This window comes from Mus musculus, chromosome 12, assembly GCF_000001635.26.
Source record: "Mus musculus strain C57BL/6J chromosome 12, GRCm38.p6 C57BL/6J".
NCBI classification, from domain to species: Eukaryota; Metazoa; Chordata; class Mammalia; order Rodentia; family Muridae; genus Mus; species Mus musculus.
In genome coordinates, this window is record NC_000078.6 from 65,129,813 (window position 1) to 65,149,752 (window position 19,940).

Genomic DNA, 19,940 nt, shown 5'->3' on the forward strand with positions numbered 1-19,940 from the left:
CAAAGTCCCCACCTTTTAAAGGTCCAGTCTTCCAATACCGACAATCTCAGCTTCAGGGCCCTACAAATGAGTAATTTGAGAAAGATTTCAGAGATGTTTATTCCAATGCAGGTCTGAAGTTTTACATTTTTGTAGATGACTGAGACTTCCCGTTCTGTAGCCTGGGAACTGTGTAGATCTTGCTTTCCACAGACTTTGCTTTCCAAATGCTGGGATTGTAGGAGTGCACTACCATGCCCAGTATGTTGTTGAAGGTTTAAACAAAATGAGCTTTCGCGCTGTTGGCCTAATGCTATTAACTACATATTTAGTGGAAGAGGAAGTTTTGAGTGTGCTGGTCACTGAATGAAGCACCTCCTATCAGCGAGGCCAATGTTCTGTCACTGAGCTGCATCTCTATCATGAGCCAGGATAAAAATAGTAATTTCATAAAAGCCAAGCTCACTGTTTCTTTGTTTTCAGCTCCCCTGAAGAAATCTCCACATGTGCGCAAGTAAATCATCAAAAGGCTGAAGAGATCTATAAATATATTCACTATATATTTGACATGCAAATGTTACCAAATGATCTTAACCAGGAAAGACAAAAACCTGATACATGCTTAACACTTGGAGTCGCTATGAAAGAACTCTCATAATGCTAATGTATTTCAATAATCATTGTAGTTTGAGATGACCAGTTTAAAATATGTAAATATTCATCTCTTAATGATCTTTATATTATATATACTTTTTATTTATAGACTATATATTTTTAAAAGGAAATCTTTGATGTTCCATAATCATTTTGATTGGACCGTGAAACAAACTTTTATTGAATAAATCAAGGCTATTTGAAGGGTTTGGTCAGAGTGATTTAAGCATCTAAGTAAGGCAAAGGGCTGGAAGCTGCCCAAGCCTGACAACCTCAGGTCATCCCTGTGCTGGCTGCTCTTAAGTCAACTTAAGCTATCTGGAAGGAGGGAAACTGCTGTAAGTAGTTGTTGATGGAGTGGCCCCAGCCCATTGTTGGTACTATCCCTGGGCTGCTGCTCCTGGGGTCTAAGAAAGCAAGGTGAGCAAGTCATGGGAAGCAGGCCAATAAGCAGCATCCCTCCCTCCATGGCCTCTGCATCAGCTCCTGCCTCTAAGTGCAAGCCCTGCTTGAGTTCCTGTCCTCGCTTCCTCCAAAGAAGAGACTATAGTCTGGAAATATAAGCCAAGTAAGCCCTTTCCTCCACAGCTTGACTTTTGGTTATGGTGTTGCATCGCAGCAATAGAAACCTAAGACAATACAGTGCTGGGGACTTCAGAAAATGGAGGCTATCAGGAGTTTGCAAACGCTGTATCAGGATGGCAAAGTTGGTGAGCTCCATGTTCATCGGAAAACTGTCTGGCCACCACACAAATAATGCTTGCCTGTGTGTTCACATCTTCATTCATACACAGAAAAGATGAGTCATCTTTGATGACATACTCCTGGAATACCAAAACATTGTAGGCCAAGGCAGTAGGCACATGCTATAAGGCTAGCCTTGGCCTTAACAAGATCCTGTCTCAAAAGAGCATAGAAGCAAGATGTATTTTAGAATTTTTCCAAGAATTAAGTACTATGATTTATTATTGGCAAAAACTTTATAATAATTTGTGCTGTATGTGAATTATGTAACATTTTAAGTATACTAAGTCTAGGACCTGAAGAGATGGCGCAGAGGTTAAAAGCACACACTGCTCTTGTATGTCCAGCAGCAACCCCATCAGGTAGCTTCAGTGGATCTAAAGTCTCTGCCTTCTTAGGCAGTGCACTGACATTGTACAGACGTGTGTGTACTCAATCATGCATAGTGAGTAAAGTAGATGTGAAACACATGATCTAATAAAGTCAAATGTTTACTAAGTATATCATTACCACCAAATAAACCTTCCATCCAACTGTAGTCCAATATTTAACATGAACTTTTGTTTTGTCTCATGCCATATGTATTTTAAGATATGCCTCTGTTTATAATGTGCAATAAATAGGAGACTTTCCCCGTCTTCATACTTTCTCCAGTCCCAGCAGACATACTTCATCCTACATCTGACAGAAACTTCAGAATTCATCTATTTCAATTTGTGTTGCTATCATCATAAAAATGAGGCCTTGAAACTAGCTTGTTCATATTTACACTACCCAGATATATTTTTTACTCAATTCTGAATTTTATCAGCTGGTGGGCAGTTAGCAATTACTTCTCAGATCCAAAATCACATATTCTATATCTATGCATTAAAAAAAAAATTGCTAGCTGTAAAGGAAATTTAATGGCTTTCTTCTAAAACATTACCTATCACCCTGAACACAGCATCATGTTATATATTGACAACTCAAACTACATTCTGTTTAGGGTGACTCTAAAACCTTTCTTTTGTTCTACAGCTAGCAATAACTACTGGTTACCTGGGAGAGAGGTATTGCTGGGGATTGAACCTGGTACTTTCTGCATGGCAGACAAGTGTTCTAACAGCTGTCTCCAGCCTCCTCCCTCCACTTGTTAAGAACTTTTTTTTTTGTATTTTAAAACATTTATTCATGTTTTCTTTGTGATTGTGTGTGTGTGTGTCCTCTATAAGAGCAGCAAGTACTCCTTAATGTTGTTTTTGAGACAGGGTCTTAGTTGCCCAGGTTGCCCTCAAACTTGAACCTCCTCCTGCCTCAGTTTCCTGAGTAGCTGGTATTACATGGCTAAAACACCTAGCCTAGGAACTGGCTTAATTAAAAACCTTGTTCTACATAGCGAGCCCCAAGGCAGCCCAGCTACACAGTAAGACCCTGACTAGAGAGAGACACAGAGTGTCAAATAGGAATGAATGAGTTACTTTTGACTATATGTTACAGTGTGTTGTTAGGAAGTAGTAACAAAATGCATTATTTTCAAAAAACAACAAACCCAGAAACAAATATTTCACAAATGTACATTTTTATTTGCGCAGTCTAACTAGATTTAAAGGGTGGATGAATACTACTATAGCAGAGGACAAATAACTTAGGGGAAATGTTAAAACAACGGCAGAAGGCAAGTTACCTTTTGAAGCGGTAAGAAAGGGAAACCCTGCTCATTATGGCATTGTAAGTCCTTGTAAGGGTGGATCTATCAGATAGATATAGCAGGGCTGAAGAATACAACAGAACCTGTCCACAGCTTTCTTTATAAAATAATAAAGAACAATGAATTAGAGGTGAAGTTTTCACAAACAGACCAACATACAGTAAAAAATTTAAGAAAAACTATCAGAAGAGAAAGCAGGTAAAACATAAAAACCAGGTAAAACAGTTTGAATGACATAATTTAAACAGAAGGAACCCTGGCTTGTAATTTCAGGCTGCATGATGCTAAAAGTTTTCATTCTAGTATCTTCCAGTCCACAATCTTAACTCTGGCCCCTTACCTCTCCTCATTTAAGGCCTCCTTTTAAAAGTTCAATTAAAATTCTACTTGAGACATGATTACTAAAGAAAACAGGCTTGGATGTTCTCAAGAGACTGAACTTTATATACTTTAATATTACAAACATAAAATTTACAAATGCACACATAGGCAAAGTATTTGTAAGCTGTAGTTCTGAGGAATGCTCTATAGGGTGCATACAAACATAAGACATTGGGAAACAAATCTGCATTCCCTTATTACAAAGAAAATAGTCATCAATGAGGATAAAAGTATATTCTGCTTGATGGTAAAATTCCTGCAAGTCGTCTATCAGTCAGAATTGGAAAAGTAATAATCTTTCTCTTCTTCATCTGATTCTGTATCATCAATGAAATACTTTGAAATATCAGTGTTTTTACCTAAATCTGTAAAGAAAAATTTAATGAAAAGGATTAATCAATTTCCAGCCATTTTAACAGAACTGAAAACAACTCCAAGAAACTAAATGGTACGTTTGTCTAGTTGAGATCAGTTAGATTTAATTCCATCAAATTGAGATCATATTATAATGGAACTAAGCTATAAAATAAAGAAATACAATACCTTTGTTAAACAGGGCTTTCCGTGTTGGTGGTGGAGATGAGAGATCAGTTTTAACCTATAAAAAAGTGCATGTTAATAGCAAAGTTCTATCTCCTGTGATACCTCACAGATGAGAAATCAAGTATGCTTTTTCCTATAACCTTAAACATGGGCCTGTTACATCACTTTTAGTCACTAAAGAAAACAAATTCTTGAGTTTATCCAGAACGGAATCTACAATTTAATGTTGTTTCCCACTGTTGGCAGACATTTATATATAAGAAAATATTATAAACTAATGTTCCATAAGGCCAGGATTATCTCCAGCCTATGAAAGTTGCCGAAATGTGCTCAGTACTTAGCATCTTAGTTTAGAATGCTTTATTAGTACCTCTGTGTGATGAGGAAATCACAGTAGCTTTACTTCTCGTAACTGCTCAGTCACAAGCCGTTGCCATTATCCAAACTGGCATAGATTAGAAAAGTCTAGTCACTTGCTTAGTGTAATAAGGCTGGTACTGCTTATTAGACAGTGAAATGGTACACAAAATTCTTTACTCTTCCCATGCTAACACACTGGTAATACACCAGACTGTGAAAAGAATCCAATAAATCACAATTTTATACATTGCTCAATTTCAACATAATAAGAAAAATAACCAAGTAAGTCTAGTGGCTCATGCCTTTAATGCCAGTCCTTGGGAGACAGAGCCGGGCAGATCTTAAGTTCAAGTTCAATGTGGCTGACAATGGGAGTTCCTGGACAACCATGACTACACAAAGACACCCTATCTCAAAAACAAACAGGAAGGAAGGGAGGAAAGAGAGATGGGGGTTTCTAACAGAAAAGACCCTAAGCTTTATAAGAATTTACCTCTTCTCATTTAGTAGAGAGAACTATCAAGTTTATTAATTTCTGTGCTGATCCATGGTCCGTGCACAGATCAACAGTGTGGACATCATCTAGTGATTATTAGAAGTACAAATTTCTCAAGTCTATTGCATCATAAAATCAGAACTTTAAATAACTTCTATGAACATTTAAATTCAGGAAACATTGACTTAGAGTATTTCTGAATGCAAGCAACCAAAATTAAATAACAAAGCCAAACAAAACAAACCAAAAAATGGACTAGACATCTAATCTTGGATTTGTGTTCCAAGGCTTTCCTACCAATGTTAATTTTAGGTCTTTTGCAAGAAGTTTGATTCTCATTTAAGGCATATGAAACTGAAAAAGAACACCAAAACTCTGAAGATCACTGAGAAGCAATCTGCTATTTCACTTCTGAAACAGGTTTCTTCTTAAGAAATGAGCTGGGGCTGGAGAGATGGCTCAGCAGTTAAGAACTCTGGCTGCTTGCTCTTTCTGAGCAAGGTCCTGAGGTCTTGCGTTCAAATCCCAGCAACGACGACATGTTGGCTTACAACCATCTGTAATGAGATCTGATGCCCTCTTAAGAGCCACTAGATTCGTTTCACACCAAGGTCTGCAATGAAGTATTCACTATTTCTTGTGGCTAAGCTCATGAGAACGAATGATTATATACTTCCAATCTAAGAAGAATTTGACTTAAGTGAATTTGTAGTATAAAGATTTCAAAGAAAGGAGGAGATGGCCATATCTGGTCTGAAGAATTACTTCCATAAGTCATCTCACAATTCATCTACATAAATTATTCTTTAAGAGTACCTAAAGTTGAAAGTAGAAAACTAAAAATTTAAAAGATAATTCAAAGGACTAAGAGCTAAGAAAATAAATAAACCATGAATTTGAAAAGGGGCAAGTGGGTAGAGAAGGTTTGGAGGGAAGAACGAGAAGGGGGAATAATGTAATTATAATCTCAGAAAATAAAAGAATTTTCATAAAAACTTGTCTTTTGACACTGCAGACTCCTGTAGCTCTAATTGGACTTCATCTCCTGACCCTCTAAGTGTTGGAATTACTAGTCTGTTCCAGTGGAGTCCCAGCTCTAAAGTATTTGTTTTTGAGATAGTACTGGGGATTAGACTCAGAGTCTATGTGCATACCAGAGAAATGCTCTACTACTAAGTCATGTTCTCACCAATCCAAACAGATGTGTCTTTTGTCCAGGCTCTATTCATTATTAAAACAACCTTCAATTAAAGTTTTCCTATGTTTGGATTTTTTTTTGGTTTTTCGAGACAGGGTTTCTCTGTGTAACCCTGGTTGTCCTGGAACTCACTTTGTAGACCAGGCTGGCCTAGAACTCAGAAATCCGCCTGCCATGCCTCCTGAGTGCTGGGATTAAAGGCGTGTGCCACCACCGCCCGGCCCCTATGTTTGGATTTTAAATACTCACTAAATCTAAGAGAATCTGAAGGGCTGGAGAGATGGCTCAGTGATTAAGAGCACTGACTGCTCTTTCGAAGGTCCTGAGTTCAAATCCCAGCAATCACATGGTGGCTCACAACCATCCGTGATGAGATCTGACTCCCTCTTCTGGTGCATCTGAAGTCAGCTACAGTGCAAATCTGTAGACTGGAGTGAGCAGGGCTGACCAGAGCGAGCAACCTTCATTCCCAGCAACCACATGATGGCGCACAACCATGAGTACAGCTACAGTGTTCTCATATACATAGATAAATAAAGAGTCTGAAACTGATTCAAAGCTATAAAAGCCATAAATCAGTCTGGAATCAGTTGTTGAGTAGGTACAGTGTTTTCATATATTGCTTAAAATGTCCCTTCTGGACTGGTATTTTCCAGTCAGATTTCAAAGGAGAATTTTCACCCATGTATATCTTGGTTCAGTTCCTCCAGTCTAGGAGCTGTCGTCTATAATCCTACAGTGCTATATACACTTTCTTCACTACTAGCTTCATATTAGGATTAGATTAGTTTGTAAGTTCCTGGAGGGCAGAGACAGTTATACAACTTATAATTACCACAGTTTATCAAGCATTATAACATATAGTGTAGGATAAATAATAAAACACACTTACTGTTTTTTTCCTAATGTTGCCCCAGACAAGGCCACCATTACTCTTGCCATATTTTTTAGCATTTTTTTGCATTTGGTAAACATATCTATCACAATTATTCCTGTATAAATATAAAATAATACCAAGATGTCAAATCAACATCATGTTAAACAGCAATCAATAAAAGTCTAAAATTTTCTTAACTATATTCAAAAGACTATAGTAGAAAACTTTGTTTTGCTAATTGGTCACTATCCTACTGTGGCTATTTGAAGAAGAATGGCCCCCATATTCTTAAAGGTTTGAAAGCTTAGTCATCAGTGGTAGCATTACATGAGAAGGGTTGGAGGAAGTATGTGACTGGGGTGGGCTTTGAGGTTTTAAAAGCCCAAACCAAGCCCTGGGTCTTTGCCATTTCCTGCTGATCTGGATGTAGAACTCTAGCTACTTCTCCAGCACCATGTCTGCTAGCAAGCCACCATGCTCCTGCCATAATAATTAACTAATAAACATCTGAGTCGGTAAGCAAGCCCCAATTAACTGCTTTCTTTTCTAAGAGTTGTAGTCAGAGTGTCTCTTCACAGCAAAAGACCAAGAGCTAGGGTACCATCTAGGTTTATCCCTAAGACTGTTCACTTCCTGTTTTTACTACTTTTGTTGTTCACTTCCATTAATCAAAACCAAATGTCACAGTTGACCTTTTAGACATGCCTGGTATAAAAACTATCCATTTACATCTTCCAATTATATCAAGTCTCAATCTAACTTAGCAAGTCTTTTCTTTCTATATAATTGTGTTTCTTGTTTGATTAACATACATAACTTAATCACAAACATTGTTGTACAAATGAATAAACCCACAGCTGCTAATATTTGCTTAGTGAATGATAGGTCTACCCAGATTAACACCCTATGGGTCTACTTTCCCAGCGATTGTTTGGTATAACAGAAGTTAAAGTTTTTCACTTTACAATTGTTCTCAAATTGTCATAAAAAGTAACCCTGTACACACGCACATCCCTTTTCACTTTTAGAGACAGTGTAGTCTCTTACTGTGTAGTCCTGCCTGTCCCCAAACTCAATGCTCCCTCTGTCTTGATTCCAAAGTGTTGGAATTAAAGGCATGCTTAGCAAATTAACTTCTAGTTGTTTTGAACACTGCACTACAAAAGTAGGATTCCTGCGTCAATGTACATGGTTATAGTAATATATGCCAACAAATTGCAGCTGCACAGATAATACTGATTAATAGTTTTTCACTATCATGTTGTAAAAAAGGGTTACTGTTTCACTGTTAATTTGCAGTAATGCTAAATATATTCCAGGGAACGTTTTTTGTATTATGTTATATTCCTTTTACAAAGGTTTTAATTGATAGTATTAGTTTTAATTATGTGTGCATGTGGGAGTTGGGGTGGAGATTATACACATGAGTGCACTGCCCATGGAGGCCAGAAGAGGAAGTCAGATCTCCTAACTCAAGTTCCCTGTAAGAGCACTAAGTACTCTTTTTCCCATTGAGCCATTTCCCCAGACCCAGCAGAACAGTTTTTTCTCTGATCATCTTAATATTATAGACAGCGATTGGTGGCAGATAAAACATAATATTAAATCTTTTCATTAGTGATTTATGGGTTTTGCATTTGAGTTAGAAAGATTGTTAATTCATAGTATAATATCACAAAGGATCACTATATATTTCAATTAAAATTATTCTACTTCCAATATTATACATTGAGATAACCCATAACTTGCTGAAACTAAACATGCTTAATTTTTAGGAACTATTTATGCTTCAGTTTTTTAAATGATAACTTCCCCTTGATGTTTTTAAGTTTATCAATTTACAAAATGTTTCAATGTTCTTGAATATTAAATTAACTTGAATATAAAATGAACCTCACATTCACACTTACCTTTCTATAGCGGCTAGCATGCTGGGGCTGAAATGCTGACATTGTGGAGTAGTGCTTCTCAATGGTGAAGTAATAATTGATGATGGAGATGCTGGATCCCTGTCCATATCTAGCAGAAAATCATCATCTTGACTGTATTGAAAACTTGGCAACTAGAAAACAAATATTTTCACTAAGTTCTCAAATTTATCTCATCACAAAATAATTTTGTGGACTAAGTTGTTTTCTCTATAATTTTTTCAAGTTTTATAATTAAAACTAATAGAACACAGAACAGACACTACAAAAACCATTTTCTCTTGTACAAAATAAACACAATTATACCTATTTCTAAAGGCTGTGGAGAACAGAGGTAGTCAAGTGTTTTCTAAGCATGTTAAAAGCTTTTAGTCTTTATGATCCATATAGTCCCAATTATTCAAGTCTGTTACTGCAGTATGAAGGCTGTAATATACAATACAAAAGCAAACCACTATGTTCCACTAAAACTTTGTTTATAAAAACAGGTGAAAGGGCCACCAGGACAGCACAGCCAGTAAACATCCTTGTGTGTTTAAAGGTAAAGGTTAAACTCACTGAGAAGTGGTGGAGACAGAGCCTAGAGCATTAGCACATATAATCACTAAGATGCATACTGTACGGGCTGGTTTTGTGTGTCAACCTGACACAAGTTGGAGTTATCACAGAGAAAGGAGCCTCCCTTGAGGGAATACCTCCATGAGATCCAGCTGTAAGGCATTTTCTCAAATAGTGATCAAGTGGGGAGGTCCCCTTGTGGGTGGTGCCATCTCTGGGCTGGTAGTCCTGGATTGTATTAGAAAGCAAGCTGAGCAAGCCAGGGGAAGCAAGCCAGTAAAGAACATCCCTCCATGGCCTCTGTATCGTCTCCTGCTTCCTGACCTCCTTTGGTGATGAATAGCAATGTAGAAGTATAAGCTGAATAAATCCTTTCCTCTCCAACTTGTTTCTTGGTCATGATGTGTGCAGGAATAGAAATCCTGACTTAGATACATTCCTAGCTTTACACGTTGGCTTTAGATCTGCAATTTTGCTTAGTTTCTTCAGTTTTGGGGACTACATATAAAATCAGCACTCATCCCATCTAGTATTATGTTACTTCTTTATGAGAGTCATGTAGACTAATTATATTTGTTGCAGGATATGTGGTCACACTGTGAACCCTGATACTGTGTCGGTTACTAGAAAAGTCTGTGTCTAGTTATGGCGTGGCTCAGCCCTAGCACACACCTTTAATCCAGTCTTTCTGCTTATTGTAAACAGGATTAAATAATGTCAACCATAGATAAAGAGGCAGAGCAAACAACCAGTTGACAGGGAGTGAGTGAACATAGGGAGCAAGAGGAGTCAGGAGGGCAGATAGATGCACAGGAAGGAGAAGGGAGGCACATTCAATTTGAGGGGCTTTTGAAAAGGCAAGAAGGAGGAGAGCTGCTTTTTCCTTGGGGACATAGGCAGAGGAAGAAAGCCAGCTGGGTGCTTTCTCTGTCTCTCAGGGCTACTGACTCTTTATTAGTAAAATTGAACATTTGAGAGTTTGTTAAAACAACACTTATCCCATGGATACCACATTACACACACACACAATCACTGTGTTATATGGGAAACTCTTAGGCTCACAGAGCTGAACCGCCTCGCCTGTCTCTGGACGGCACAGTCTATGGCTGCAGCAACAGTGGCACTGCTGGCCTAGTTGGTTGGGTTCGTGAGGATGCTATCTGTGAGCATGAGGGATGGAGGTACAGAGGCCTCTGTCCCGTACAGCCGTATGCATTCCAACTTTGGTCTCTTGTAAAAGTCTAGGCTTTGGAAGTGTACCTGGCTACCAGTTGCTTTGCTTAGTTTTGTGGGAGAAAAGTAATGTCAGGTAACTCGAGATGCCCTGGGCCCACTTCTTCACTTTTTATTCTCTTTGAAACACTCAAGAGATGACTAGAAATTGGTAAGAATGGCAGATGTCTTCATATTTTTTGTTCATGTCTGTAAAGACTACAGATCATGGACTTTCCTTTTAGTGATATATACTAACAATATATAACAATGCAGATTTCATGCATTCAGCAATCTTACCTGAATTCTTTGTTTCTGCAAGGGTGTTGCAGTGAAAAAATCATCATGGTTGTCTTTTGCCAAATGTTCTAGGCAATCCCTCATTTGTCGTTTCCTTTTAAGAGTTCCCACTTTGGCAGTTATCTTAATAGTCTTGGCATCAGCACTGTCTTTCTCACCTAAGAATCAATAAAACATTTTGATGAGTTGGTCATTTATGTTACCTGCTTTATAAAAGTAAAAGCAAAACAAATAATTTTTAAATACAGTTTTAAGATTTATTTATTTTTCTATTTATATGAATACACTGTAGCTGTCTTCAGACACACTAGAAGAGTGCATCGGATCCCCATTACAGATGGTTGTGAGCCACCATGTGGTTGCTGGGAATTGAACTCAGGACACCTCTGGAAGAGGAGTCAGTGCTCTTAAACACTGAGCCATCTCTCCAGCTTCTTTTTTAATATACTTTTAAAGATTTACTTCATTTTATGTGTATGTGTGTTGCCAACATGAACTTCTGAATTTCCTCCATGCCTACTTAGTGCTGCTGGAGATCAAGAGAGAGCACTGGATCTCTTGGAACTGGCATTGTGGATGGTGTGAGCCACCATGTGAGTTTCTGGGAACCAACCCTGGACCTTCGGCAAGCACTCAAGCGTCACTCCAGCCCCACTCTCACTTTCTCAAAACCTGTTTTGTCCTAAGAATGACTTAATTCCCATGTATTTCCTTATACAGACAAAGGGTGGCCAGCAAGATGACTCAGCAAGTAGAGGCACCCTTCTCCAATCCTGACAACCTGAGTTCAATAGCTGACTTCCATTTTTATGTCTTGGCACACAAACACACACACACACACACACACACACACACACCCCACACACACGCATACACATACACAAATAAATGCTACGAAAATTTTAAATTAAAAAAAAAAAAAAAAAGACCAAAGGTAAGAGGCAACCTCCCATCTAAAACTTTTATTCCTGAGGTCAAACCGTCCAACAGAGCTCACTAGGCACAGCTCAGACAAAAAAATGTGGTGACATTATGAACATGGTACCTTGACACAGGCCTGTTGTCTCTTGAGCTCAGTCTGGACAAGAAAGTGGACCTTTACCCCTCGAACAAATAAGTAAATGCCAAAAGGTACTCTTAGCTGGTAGCATACACAGCACAAATAATTCTTCCTACATTGGAATGGATGCTGTATTAGCTCATGTGATACTCCTAGAGCATACACAAAAAGGTTAAAAGACTAGAAGGAGCCAGAGAGGTTTACATAGAGTGTTCCAAGATAGACAGAAAACATAGTAAGGCCATCTTAGACCTACAACCAAACATTAAGTGGAGCTTGGGGAATCCTGTGGAAGAGGAGGAGGAAAGATTGAAGGGGCCAGAGAGAGATTAGATGCCTACCTTTGGATCCATTTCCCCTAACTGGGTTGCCTTGTCTGGCCACAATAAAAGATGTGCCCAGTCTTAATGCAACTTGATCTGCCAAGGCTGGTTGATATCCACAGGGGACCTCCTCTTTTCAGGGGAGAAGGGGAGGAGAGGTGGAAAGGGTAGACAGGAAGGTGAGAGGGAAAGACTAGGAGGAGAGGAGGGGGAGGAAGCTGTGAGTGGGAGGTAAATAAATAACTTAATAAAAAAGGAAAGGAAAGGAAAAAACCTCTCCCTCCCCCAACAAAACTTGTTAACGAGACTGGAGAATATAGCCAAGTCATATAGTACTTACTTGTCTACCACGTACAAGTCTCTTAAGTTCAATTAAAACAAACAAACAGACAGACAGACAGACAGACAAAAAACAAGTTACTCTGTGAGATCCACTTGATTTATTAATTGTTATTATGCCATGATCTTTAGATACTCTCTATACTTACTATAGAACTTCCCTGACAAAAAACATCTTTTACTAGCAGCCATAGCTAACAGTAAATCTCAGATTACAAAACACAAATCTGATTGTTTCCATAAAGGATGACAGGAATGAAAGCAAATGTTCATGTTAAATGATATCCTCAGACAATGAATCTTTATCCAATATCAAGCTTTCTAGAACAAATTAAAAAGAAACAACCTACTAAACTATTATTGATGGAATTAGCTACATTGGTTAAGACTTAAAATATCATCTTTTGTGTTCCTGATTTTAAAATTTAAGAGAAACAACTGATACAGATTCATAAATAAATATAACATGTAGTTGGTAAGCAATTATGAGTATTAACTAAGCCAGTGGTTTTCAACCTGTGGGTCACAGCCCACAGGGAGTGGGGTCAAACAACCATTACACAAGGGTCACATATCAGCTATCCTGCATATCAGATATTTGCATTACAATTCAAAACAGTATCAAAATTATAGTTATGGAGTATCAACAAAGAATAATTATATAGTTGGGGGTCACCACGCGTGAGGAACTTCATTAAAGAGTCACAGCATTAGGAAGGTTGGGAACTACTGCACTAAGCACTCTGAGAAAACAGTAATAAAATTTACCATTTTGGACCTTGTTGGCTTGCTTTTTCTTAGAGCCATGTTTTCGGGATCCTTGGCCTTGGGGTTCTTCTGTGTATTTCTTCTGGCACTCATCAGCAGTTCGAGAACCTACTGCCATAGCCACATCTGACCAAAAGCCAGGTTTGTGCTTTGGAAGAGATGTAAAAGCACTAGAGCAGACCAAAACCAGAAAGAACAAGAAATTCAAATCAAGGAAAATAACCTGAGAACATACTGAGTCAGTGATGTTTACTAAGCTGGAGGATGTTTTTTAAAACAAAAATCATTCTAGGTTAACTATTGAGAAAAGATACTAATCTCACTCTATTCTATGTTATTATTATAATATAATAAACTATGAAGATATAATTGTATATGTCTAGTAAAATGCCTTCAAACTATTTCTACTAAATATGAAAAATTTTCAACATTTTTTCCCCAAGTACAACTAGTCAATGATTTGATCTCTGAGGGAATTCTAGAAAATATTAACTTCTATATATTGTCTATCAAGAGTTACTAGGGCTGGAGAGATGGCTCAGTGGTTGAGAGCACCGACTGCTCATCTGAAGGTCCTGAGTTCAAATCCCAGCAACCACATGGCAGTTCACAACCATCCGTAATGAGATCTGATGCCCTCTTCTGGTGCATCTAAAGACAGCTACAGTGTACTTAGATATAATAATAAATAAATCTTAAAAAAAAAGAAAAAGGAAAAAAAGAATTACTAGTTAGTAAATTTACAAGAAGATAAACTTCTAGCTCTTCCATAGTTTTATGATTAGGTGTGAATGGGCATGATCAATGCATGACACGTGTATAAATGGAAATATCACAGGGAAACCCTTTAATACATACAATTAACATTTTTTGGCTACTTATAATAAAAATGAAGTTTGCGGGGCGTGGCGGTGCACGCCTTTGATCCCAGCACTCAGGAGGCAGACGCAGACGGATCTCTGAGTTCAAGGCCAGCCTGGTCTACAGAGTGAGTTCCAGGACAGCCAGGGCTACACAGAGAAACCCTGTCTTGAAAAAACAAAAAAAACCAAAAAAAACCAAAAAAAAAAGGAAAAGAAGAAGAAGAAGCTGGGCATGGTGACATACACCTGTGATCCCTGCACTAGAGAAAGTTGAGGCAACAGATAAAAGTTAGAATTTAAGGATAGTAATACTAGGTCTCAAAAACTAACAAAACTGTAAATATGAGGTGGTTCTAATTCAACCTATAAATGAAACTCTAGAAGTTCACCTGCAAATCACTGTTTTAAAGCCTACCATACTATTTCCACCTCCCCACACTTCAACATGTTATATTGTGGTTAAGATGACATTTCAGCTAGATAACTAATTCAGCAATTACTCTAAAATGGCACAGGGTGAATACTCCTTATTCCAAATACTTAAGACACAAGTGTTTCAGAATCTAGTCAGAACATGAGATTAACTCATGTTTCATATATATCTTCATACATACAGACCAAAGGTAATTACAGAGGTCCCTTTGATATCTTGGAAGCATGCTACTATTATGCCATACCAACCTCTTGAAGATGAGTTCATATAGGCTTTTTAATGTACCCTTACGCTCTGTGATTCATTGTAACAGGAGGTTAAGTATCGATTTTCCATTGGTATTATTTGTTAGGACAAAGACTTTTAGATTTTGGAACTTTTGGGTTTTCAGATTAGGGATAATTAACTAATATGACAATGTTAGTTCAACTTTATCAAGTTCCTTAGTACTGTATAAAACTATTGGTAAATCTACGACTGTCTAAAATAACTATTTTTCATTAAAAATAATCCTTAATGCATTTAATAAGAGTCAGTAATTATCACTATCTTCCAAGTTATTCCAGGTAAATAATGAGGCAAATTTAACATATAATCACAGCCATTAGAACACTTGCTCTAGCTTATGGTGATATTCCGATTGGCATTCATTAGTCCCACCACTCAGGAGCTATTTCTTCATTCAGTCTTGGGGATTCAATTCATTCCAGACTCCTTTCAAGATTTCTCAATTGGCCTCTCCCTTTCTATATGAAACACACTTACATTGAATCTTTGGCTCACGTTTGATCTCTTTCATCTCTTAATTCCCATATTATCTACAGTAGATCAGACTTATAGTCTCATAAACACATATTCTTATAACTTGTTACAGTGATACTGTATGTGCTAGACACCTGCATTCTCAGGAATGAACACAATAAAAAATACATCGCTAATCAAGATTTCAATTCACTAAGTAAGATGGACAGTAATTTGCATTTTTCAGATGCTCATCCATTGATTGTATCACTGGCAATGACTAGGATAGATTTTTGTTCACAAAAAAAAAATATCACATCTAATGGAGTCAGAAGAGGTGATAAGAAATAGTTGCAGTGAAGTGATAGGTAAAAATGGTCTTCATATGGGTTTTAGGTATGTCTACACCCTAAGGTGTGCTGTGATGATAGCCCTTGTGAGATCACAAGTGGACTAGATTACAAGGAAAGAAAAGCAAGAACTGAGAATTAGAATGGACAGACTTCTGTTTGTCTGAAGGTCCATTTCCTGATTGCTTTTAGCTTTAAGTGTAGCTTAGGTGAGGCTATAAAAGGGAGGAAAAAAAAAAAAAACCCATGGACATTCACCCCAGGTTTGGTGATATGTGTAACATTCCAGACTTTTTAAATTGAAGAAAGAAGAAAGGAGAGAGGGAGGGAGAATGAGGGAGGGAGGGGTTTTGTATTACAGGTCTGTAATTCAAGCACTTGGGAAACTCAGATCAATAGTTGAAGAATAGTAGACCAGCTTTATCTTGTTCCAGGACACCCAAGTCTACACAGAGAAATCCTGTCTCAACCAGGCAAATAAGTAAATATATAGATTTTGGAAAACAATATAAAATAAGATTAAAAAGTTGTATTATAAGGAAATGCTGAGAGATACAGCTAATAAAGGTAAAAATGTTATCATTGTCTGCCTTTGACCTAAAGGAGAATATAAAATGTGAAGCTATATTAAATGCAATGAAAAATTTTGATAATTCAAAATCTGTTACATATTCTCTCTACCTTCCTCCCTCCCTCCCTCCCTCCCCCTCCTCCTCCTCCTTCTTGTTCTTCTTCCTCTCTCTCTCTCTCTCCCCCACCTCAATTCCTCTTTCTTCTTCTTCTCCCTCTCTCCCTCTCTCTATCCTCCTCTCAAGACAGAGTTTCTCTGTGTAAGACACCTTGCTATCCTGGGACTCACTCTGTAGACCAGGCTGGCCTGAAACTCAAAGATCCGCCTGCTTCTGCTTCCCAAGTGCTGGGATTAAAGGTGTGCGCCATCACTGCCCAGGTCTCAGTGACAGTCTCAAGCCTAACCTGAAGATATTTGAGGTAGATTACCCAGATGGAAAGTACAAATGACAAGCACAAAGTTACTTTTACAATTCAGGTAATAAATAGGTGAGGTCTGAGATGGATGGAGGAATAGTAAGAAAACAGGCTGCACATAGATGGTCCCACAGAAAAGCTATTTAGCAACTAATAAGATTTTTTTAACCAATAATGACAGAGTTTAAATATATTTGATGGAAAGAACTTCATCTTCAGAAATAAAACATTACCACCTAGGTCTCCCCACTCAGATGGAACAGATGTATAGGTTCTAAAATGGAGGCTATCCCCAAAGCTGTTGTCTGTATGTGGGATTTGTTCTACTAGCAGGGCTGCCTTATCTGGTCTCAGTGGAAAAGAAAGCACCTTGTGCCTTGCGGGGGATGGGGAGGGGGTGGGGGGACGGACCCCATGGTGTCCTCACCAGCTCAGAGAAAGAGGGAGGGGGAAGGATTGTGGGAGGCAGTGACCTGGAAGAGGACAGTGAGTAGGATGTACAGTGAATAAGTTAAAAAATTTTTGATTTAAAAAATTACTAAGGGCATGAAAAATGAATATCAAAAATATTCTTTTACATTTTTAGTAGTCAGATCTTTAGGCAAGATTTATATAGTTTCATTCACCACTAAATGTAAATACAAATCTAAATGTAACAATTCAGGGCCACAGATAAATCTGAGGATCACTGTAACAAAGAAGAAAGTCAAAATTGTAGAGGATAAAAGATCACTAAGGAACATACCATAGCAAGAAAATAGACAAAAATAAGAATTTGAGGAAGTAAAAAAAAAATAAACAAAAAAAGGACCATGTAGGGAATTGGAAATATCAGTGAAGGTTGTACAGTGTCACAGAAATGTCTCAGAAAGAACTTTTAAAAAGATTTGAAATGTATCCCAAAGCTATGCACTTTTAAGGACATAGAGTAAATAGAACTCTAAATGTAGCATGTTCCTTTGTCAGTTGCATTTTCCTTTCTTTTGACTACATCACTTCCATCAGCCTGTCTACCCTAGCATCAACCCTCTGACAAAACAGCAACCAAATGATCTTCCCTTATATTACACATGGACTTCTCGTCCTCATCTTTGCCAATGTTCTTGATTTGTCTACATATGTTGTCAATCTCTTTAATCTTCCTATTTAGGCTTCATAAGTCAATAATGATCTGTTTTCCATACTACCACACTCTTTTTTTTTAAGATTTATTTATTTATTTATTTATTTATTTATTTATTTATTTATTCATCATGTGTAAAGTACACTGTCTTCAGACGCTCCAGAAGAGGGCGTCAGATCTTGTTACAGATGGTTGTGAGCCACCATGTAGTTGCTGGGATTTGAACTCAGGACCTTCGGAAGAGCAGTCAGTGCTCTTTTTTTTTTTTTTTTAAAGATTTATTTATTTATTATATGTAAGTACACTGTAGCTGTCTTCAGACACACCAGAAGAGGGAATCAGATCTTGTTACAGATGGTTGTGAGCCACCATGTGGTTGCTGGGATTTGAACTAAGGACCTTTGGAAGAGCAGTCGGATGCTCTTACCTGCTGAGCCATCTCACCAGCCCTACTACCACATTCTTAGTAGTGTTAGTCTCTATTGTCAAATTCAATTCTCTTTTTAATAAAATCTGTTTATGTGTATGCTGTTTTGCCTCCATGTATATTTGTGCAGAGGTCTGAAAGGCATAAAACCCCCTGGAATTGGACTTATAGATTGTAAATCACTTTTGTGAGTGCTGGGAATCAACCTCAGGTCCTGTGGGAAGAGCTGCCAGTGAGTGCTCTTAACTGCTGAGCCATCTCTCCAGCCAAACTCAACTTCAGTTCTTAAAGAATGTGATTTGAGCTGGGCAGTGGTGGCACACGCCTTTAATCCCAGCACTTGGGAGGCAGAGGCAGGCGGATTTTTGAGTTTGAGGCCAGCCTGGTCTACAGAGTGAGTTCCAGGACAGCCAGGGCTATACAGAGAAACCCTGTCTCGAAAAAACAAAACAAAACAAACAAACAATGTGATTTATCACCACTACATCTTCTGAAAAGCTCGCTAACATCACTGGTGTTCTCTTGCTGCTGTTTTGTAACCATTCTGCAGATATTGCAGAGACATAATTACTTACCAATGTAGCTTCTGTAACTCTTGCTCACTCCATTCTTCATCATCAGTTAAACCAGGTAGATGGTCTAACAGCTGTCTGCTAGTTCTATCAGATGCCTTTCCTTCAGTGAGAAAGTCCTTGCTAACAGCAGATTTGTAATGTGACTCTTTAGCAGAAGATCGAGGTCTCTTTGGTGTGATATAACAAGATCGAGGTCTCTTTGGTGTGATATAACAAGCTCTCTCACCTTCAGTTTCTGAAATGAGGAGGATATCTTTTGTGATGTGGTTTGTGTTTTCTCTCTCCCGATTCAGCCTTTCTTTTGTATTTCTTGCTCTGGTTCTACTTTTAATTTCTACTTCATTCTCTTCACTTGACAAATGTGATGAGGACCGGCAATACTGTGATACACCTATTTGATTTTCAGTTTTCTGCAGTTTTGAGGGCAACTTGTTCTTTTTCATAAAATCATTGGTGAGCATTTGTTTACTTTTCGGGCAAGGTATCTGAATATGTCTGGCAGTGATTATGTCACATTCATTGCAGTCCTCCTTGGTATTGCCTTCAAATCCCACTCTATGTTCAAAGGTCTCTTGAGACTTACTGGTAGAACTTGGAGTTCCATGTATATCTGAGTCACTTTCTTCTTGATGCTTTGCTTTGAAAAAGTCCGATATTCCTTCAATAGAGAGACTGTAGTCTATACATCTTTGCTCTATCAACTTTTTGTTTCTAAGTGGTGTTATTAAAACATAAGCTCTCTTCTGACTGAGAAGCGGGTGTCTTCTTTCTTTGCCGGAGGTAGGCTGTTCCAGTGAGTTCAAGGGATCAGTGGGTACTTCAGTTCTCTCTTATTTTATTGGAAATTAGAAACAAAATCTTGTAAGTATAGAAAATACTCTTACAAAATAAGACAAATTTTCAGACAGGTTACACAAAGCACTGGTCTATTTAGATCAGTCACTTCAAATGTAAGGATGTCCTTATGTATACAATTCTGCCAGTGGCTTTCCAATTGGCTGGCATACATGTAGCTTTTCTACCTGGCCTTC

The 19,940-nt window shown here is 38.0% G+C and overlaps 2 protein-coding genes across 7 annotated transcripts in view; one reads left to right on the forward strand and one right to left on the reverse strand.

Annotated features, from left to right (window-relative positions):
* Fancm (Fanconi anemia, complementation group M) overlaps positions 1 to 2,030 on the forward strand; it is a 57,733-nt gene extending 55,703 nt beyond the window's left edge. For 4 of the 5 annotated variants that reach the window (XM_006515340.4, XM_006515341.4, NM_001364447.1 and 1 more), the window contains one exon: positions 463 to 2,030. In XM_006515340.4, the coding sequence (XP_006515403.1) occupies positions 463 to 637 (175 nt within the window). In that variant the 3' untranslated portion in view covers positions 638 to 2,030. The remainder of the gene's footprint in view (positions 1 to 462) is intronic. The other variant, XR_001780407.2, reaches the window with a different exon arrangement.
* Positions 2,031 to 2,921: 891 nt separating this feature from the next.
* Positions 2,922 to 19,940, reverse strand: part of Mis18bp1 (MIS18 binding protein 1) — a 39,848-nt gene continuing 22,829 nt past the window's right edge. The window contains exons 8-14 of one of the 2 annotated variants that reach the window (NM_172578.2): positions 18,910 to 19,738; positions 13,411 to 13,580; positions 10,921 to 11,078; positions 8,833 to 8,984; positions 6,938 to 7,037; positions 3,992 to 4,046; positions 2,922 to 3,813 (exon numbers count right to left, since the gene is read on the reverse strand). In NM_172578.2, coding sequence (NP_766166.2) covers positions 3,719 to 3,813; positions 3,992 to 4,046; positions 6,938 to 7,037; positions 8,833 to 8,984; positions 10,921 to 11,078; positions 13,411 to 13,580; positions 18,910 to 19,738 — 1,559 coding nt within the window. In that variant the 3' untranslated portion in view covers positions 2,922 to 3,718. The remainder of the gene's footprint in view (positions 3,814 to 3,991; positions 4,047 to 6,937; positions 7,038 to 8,832; positions 8,985 to 10,920; positions 11,079 to 13,410; positions 13,581 to 18,909; positions 19,739 to 19,940) is intronic. The other variant, XM_030246649.1, reaches the window with a different exon arrangement.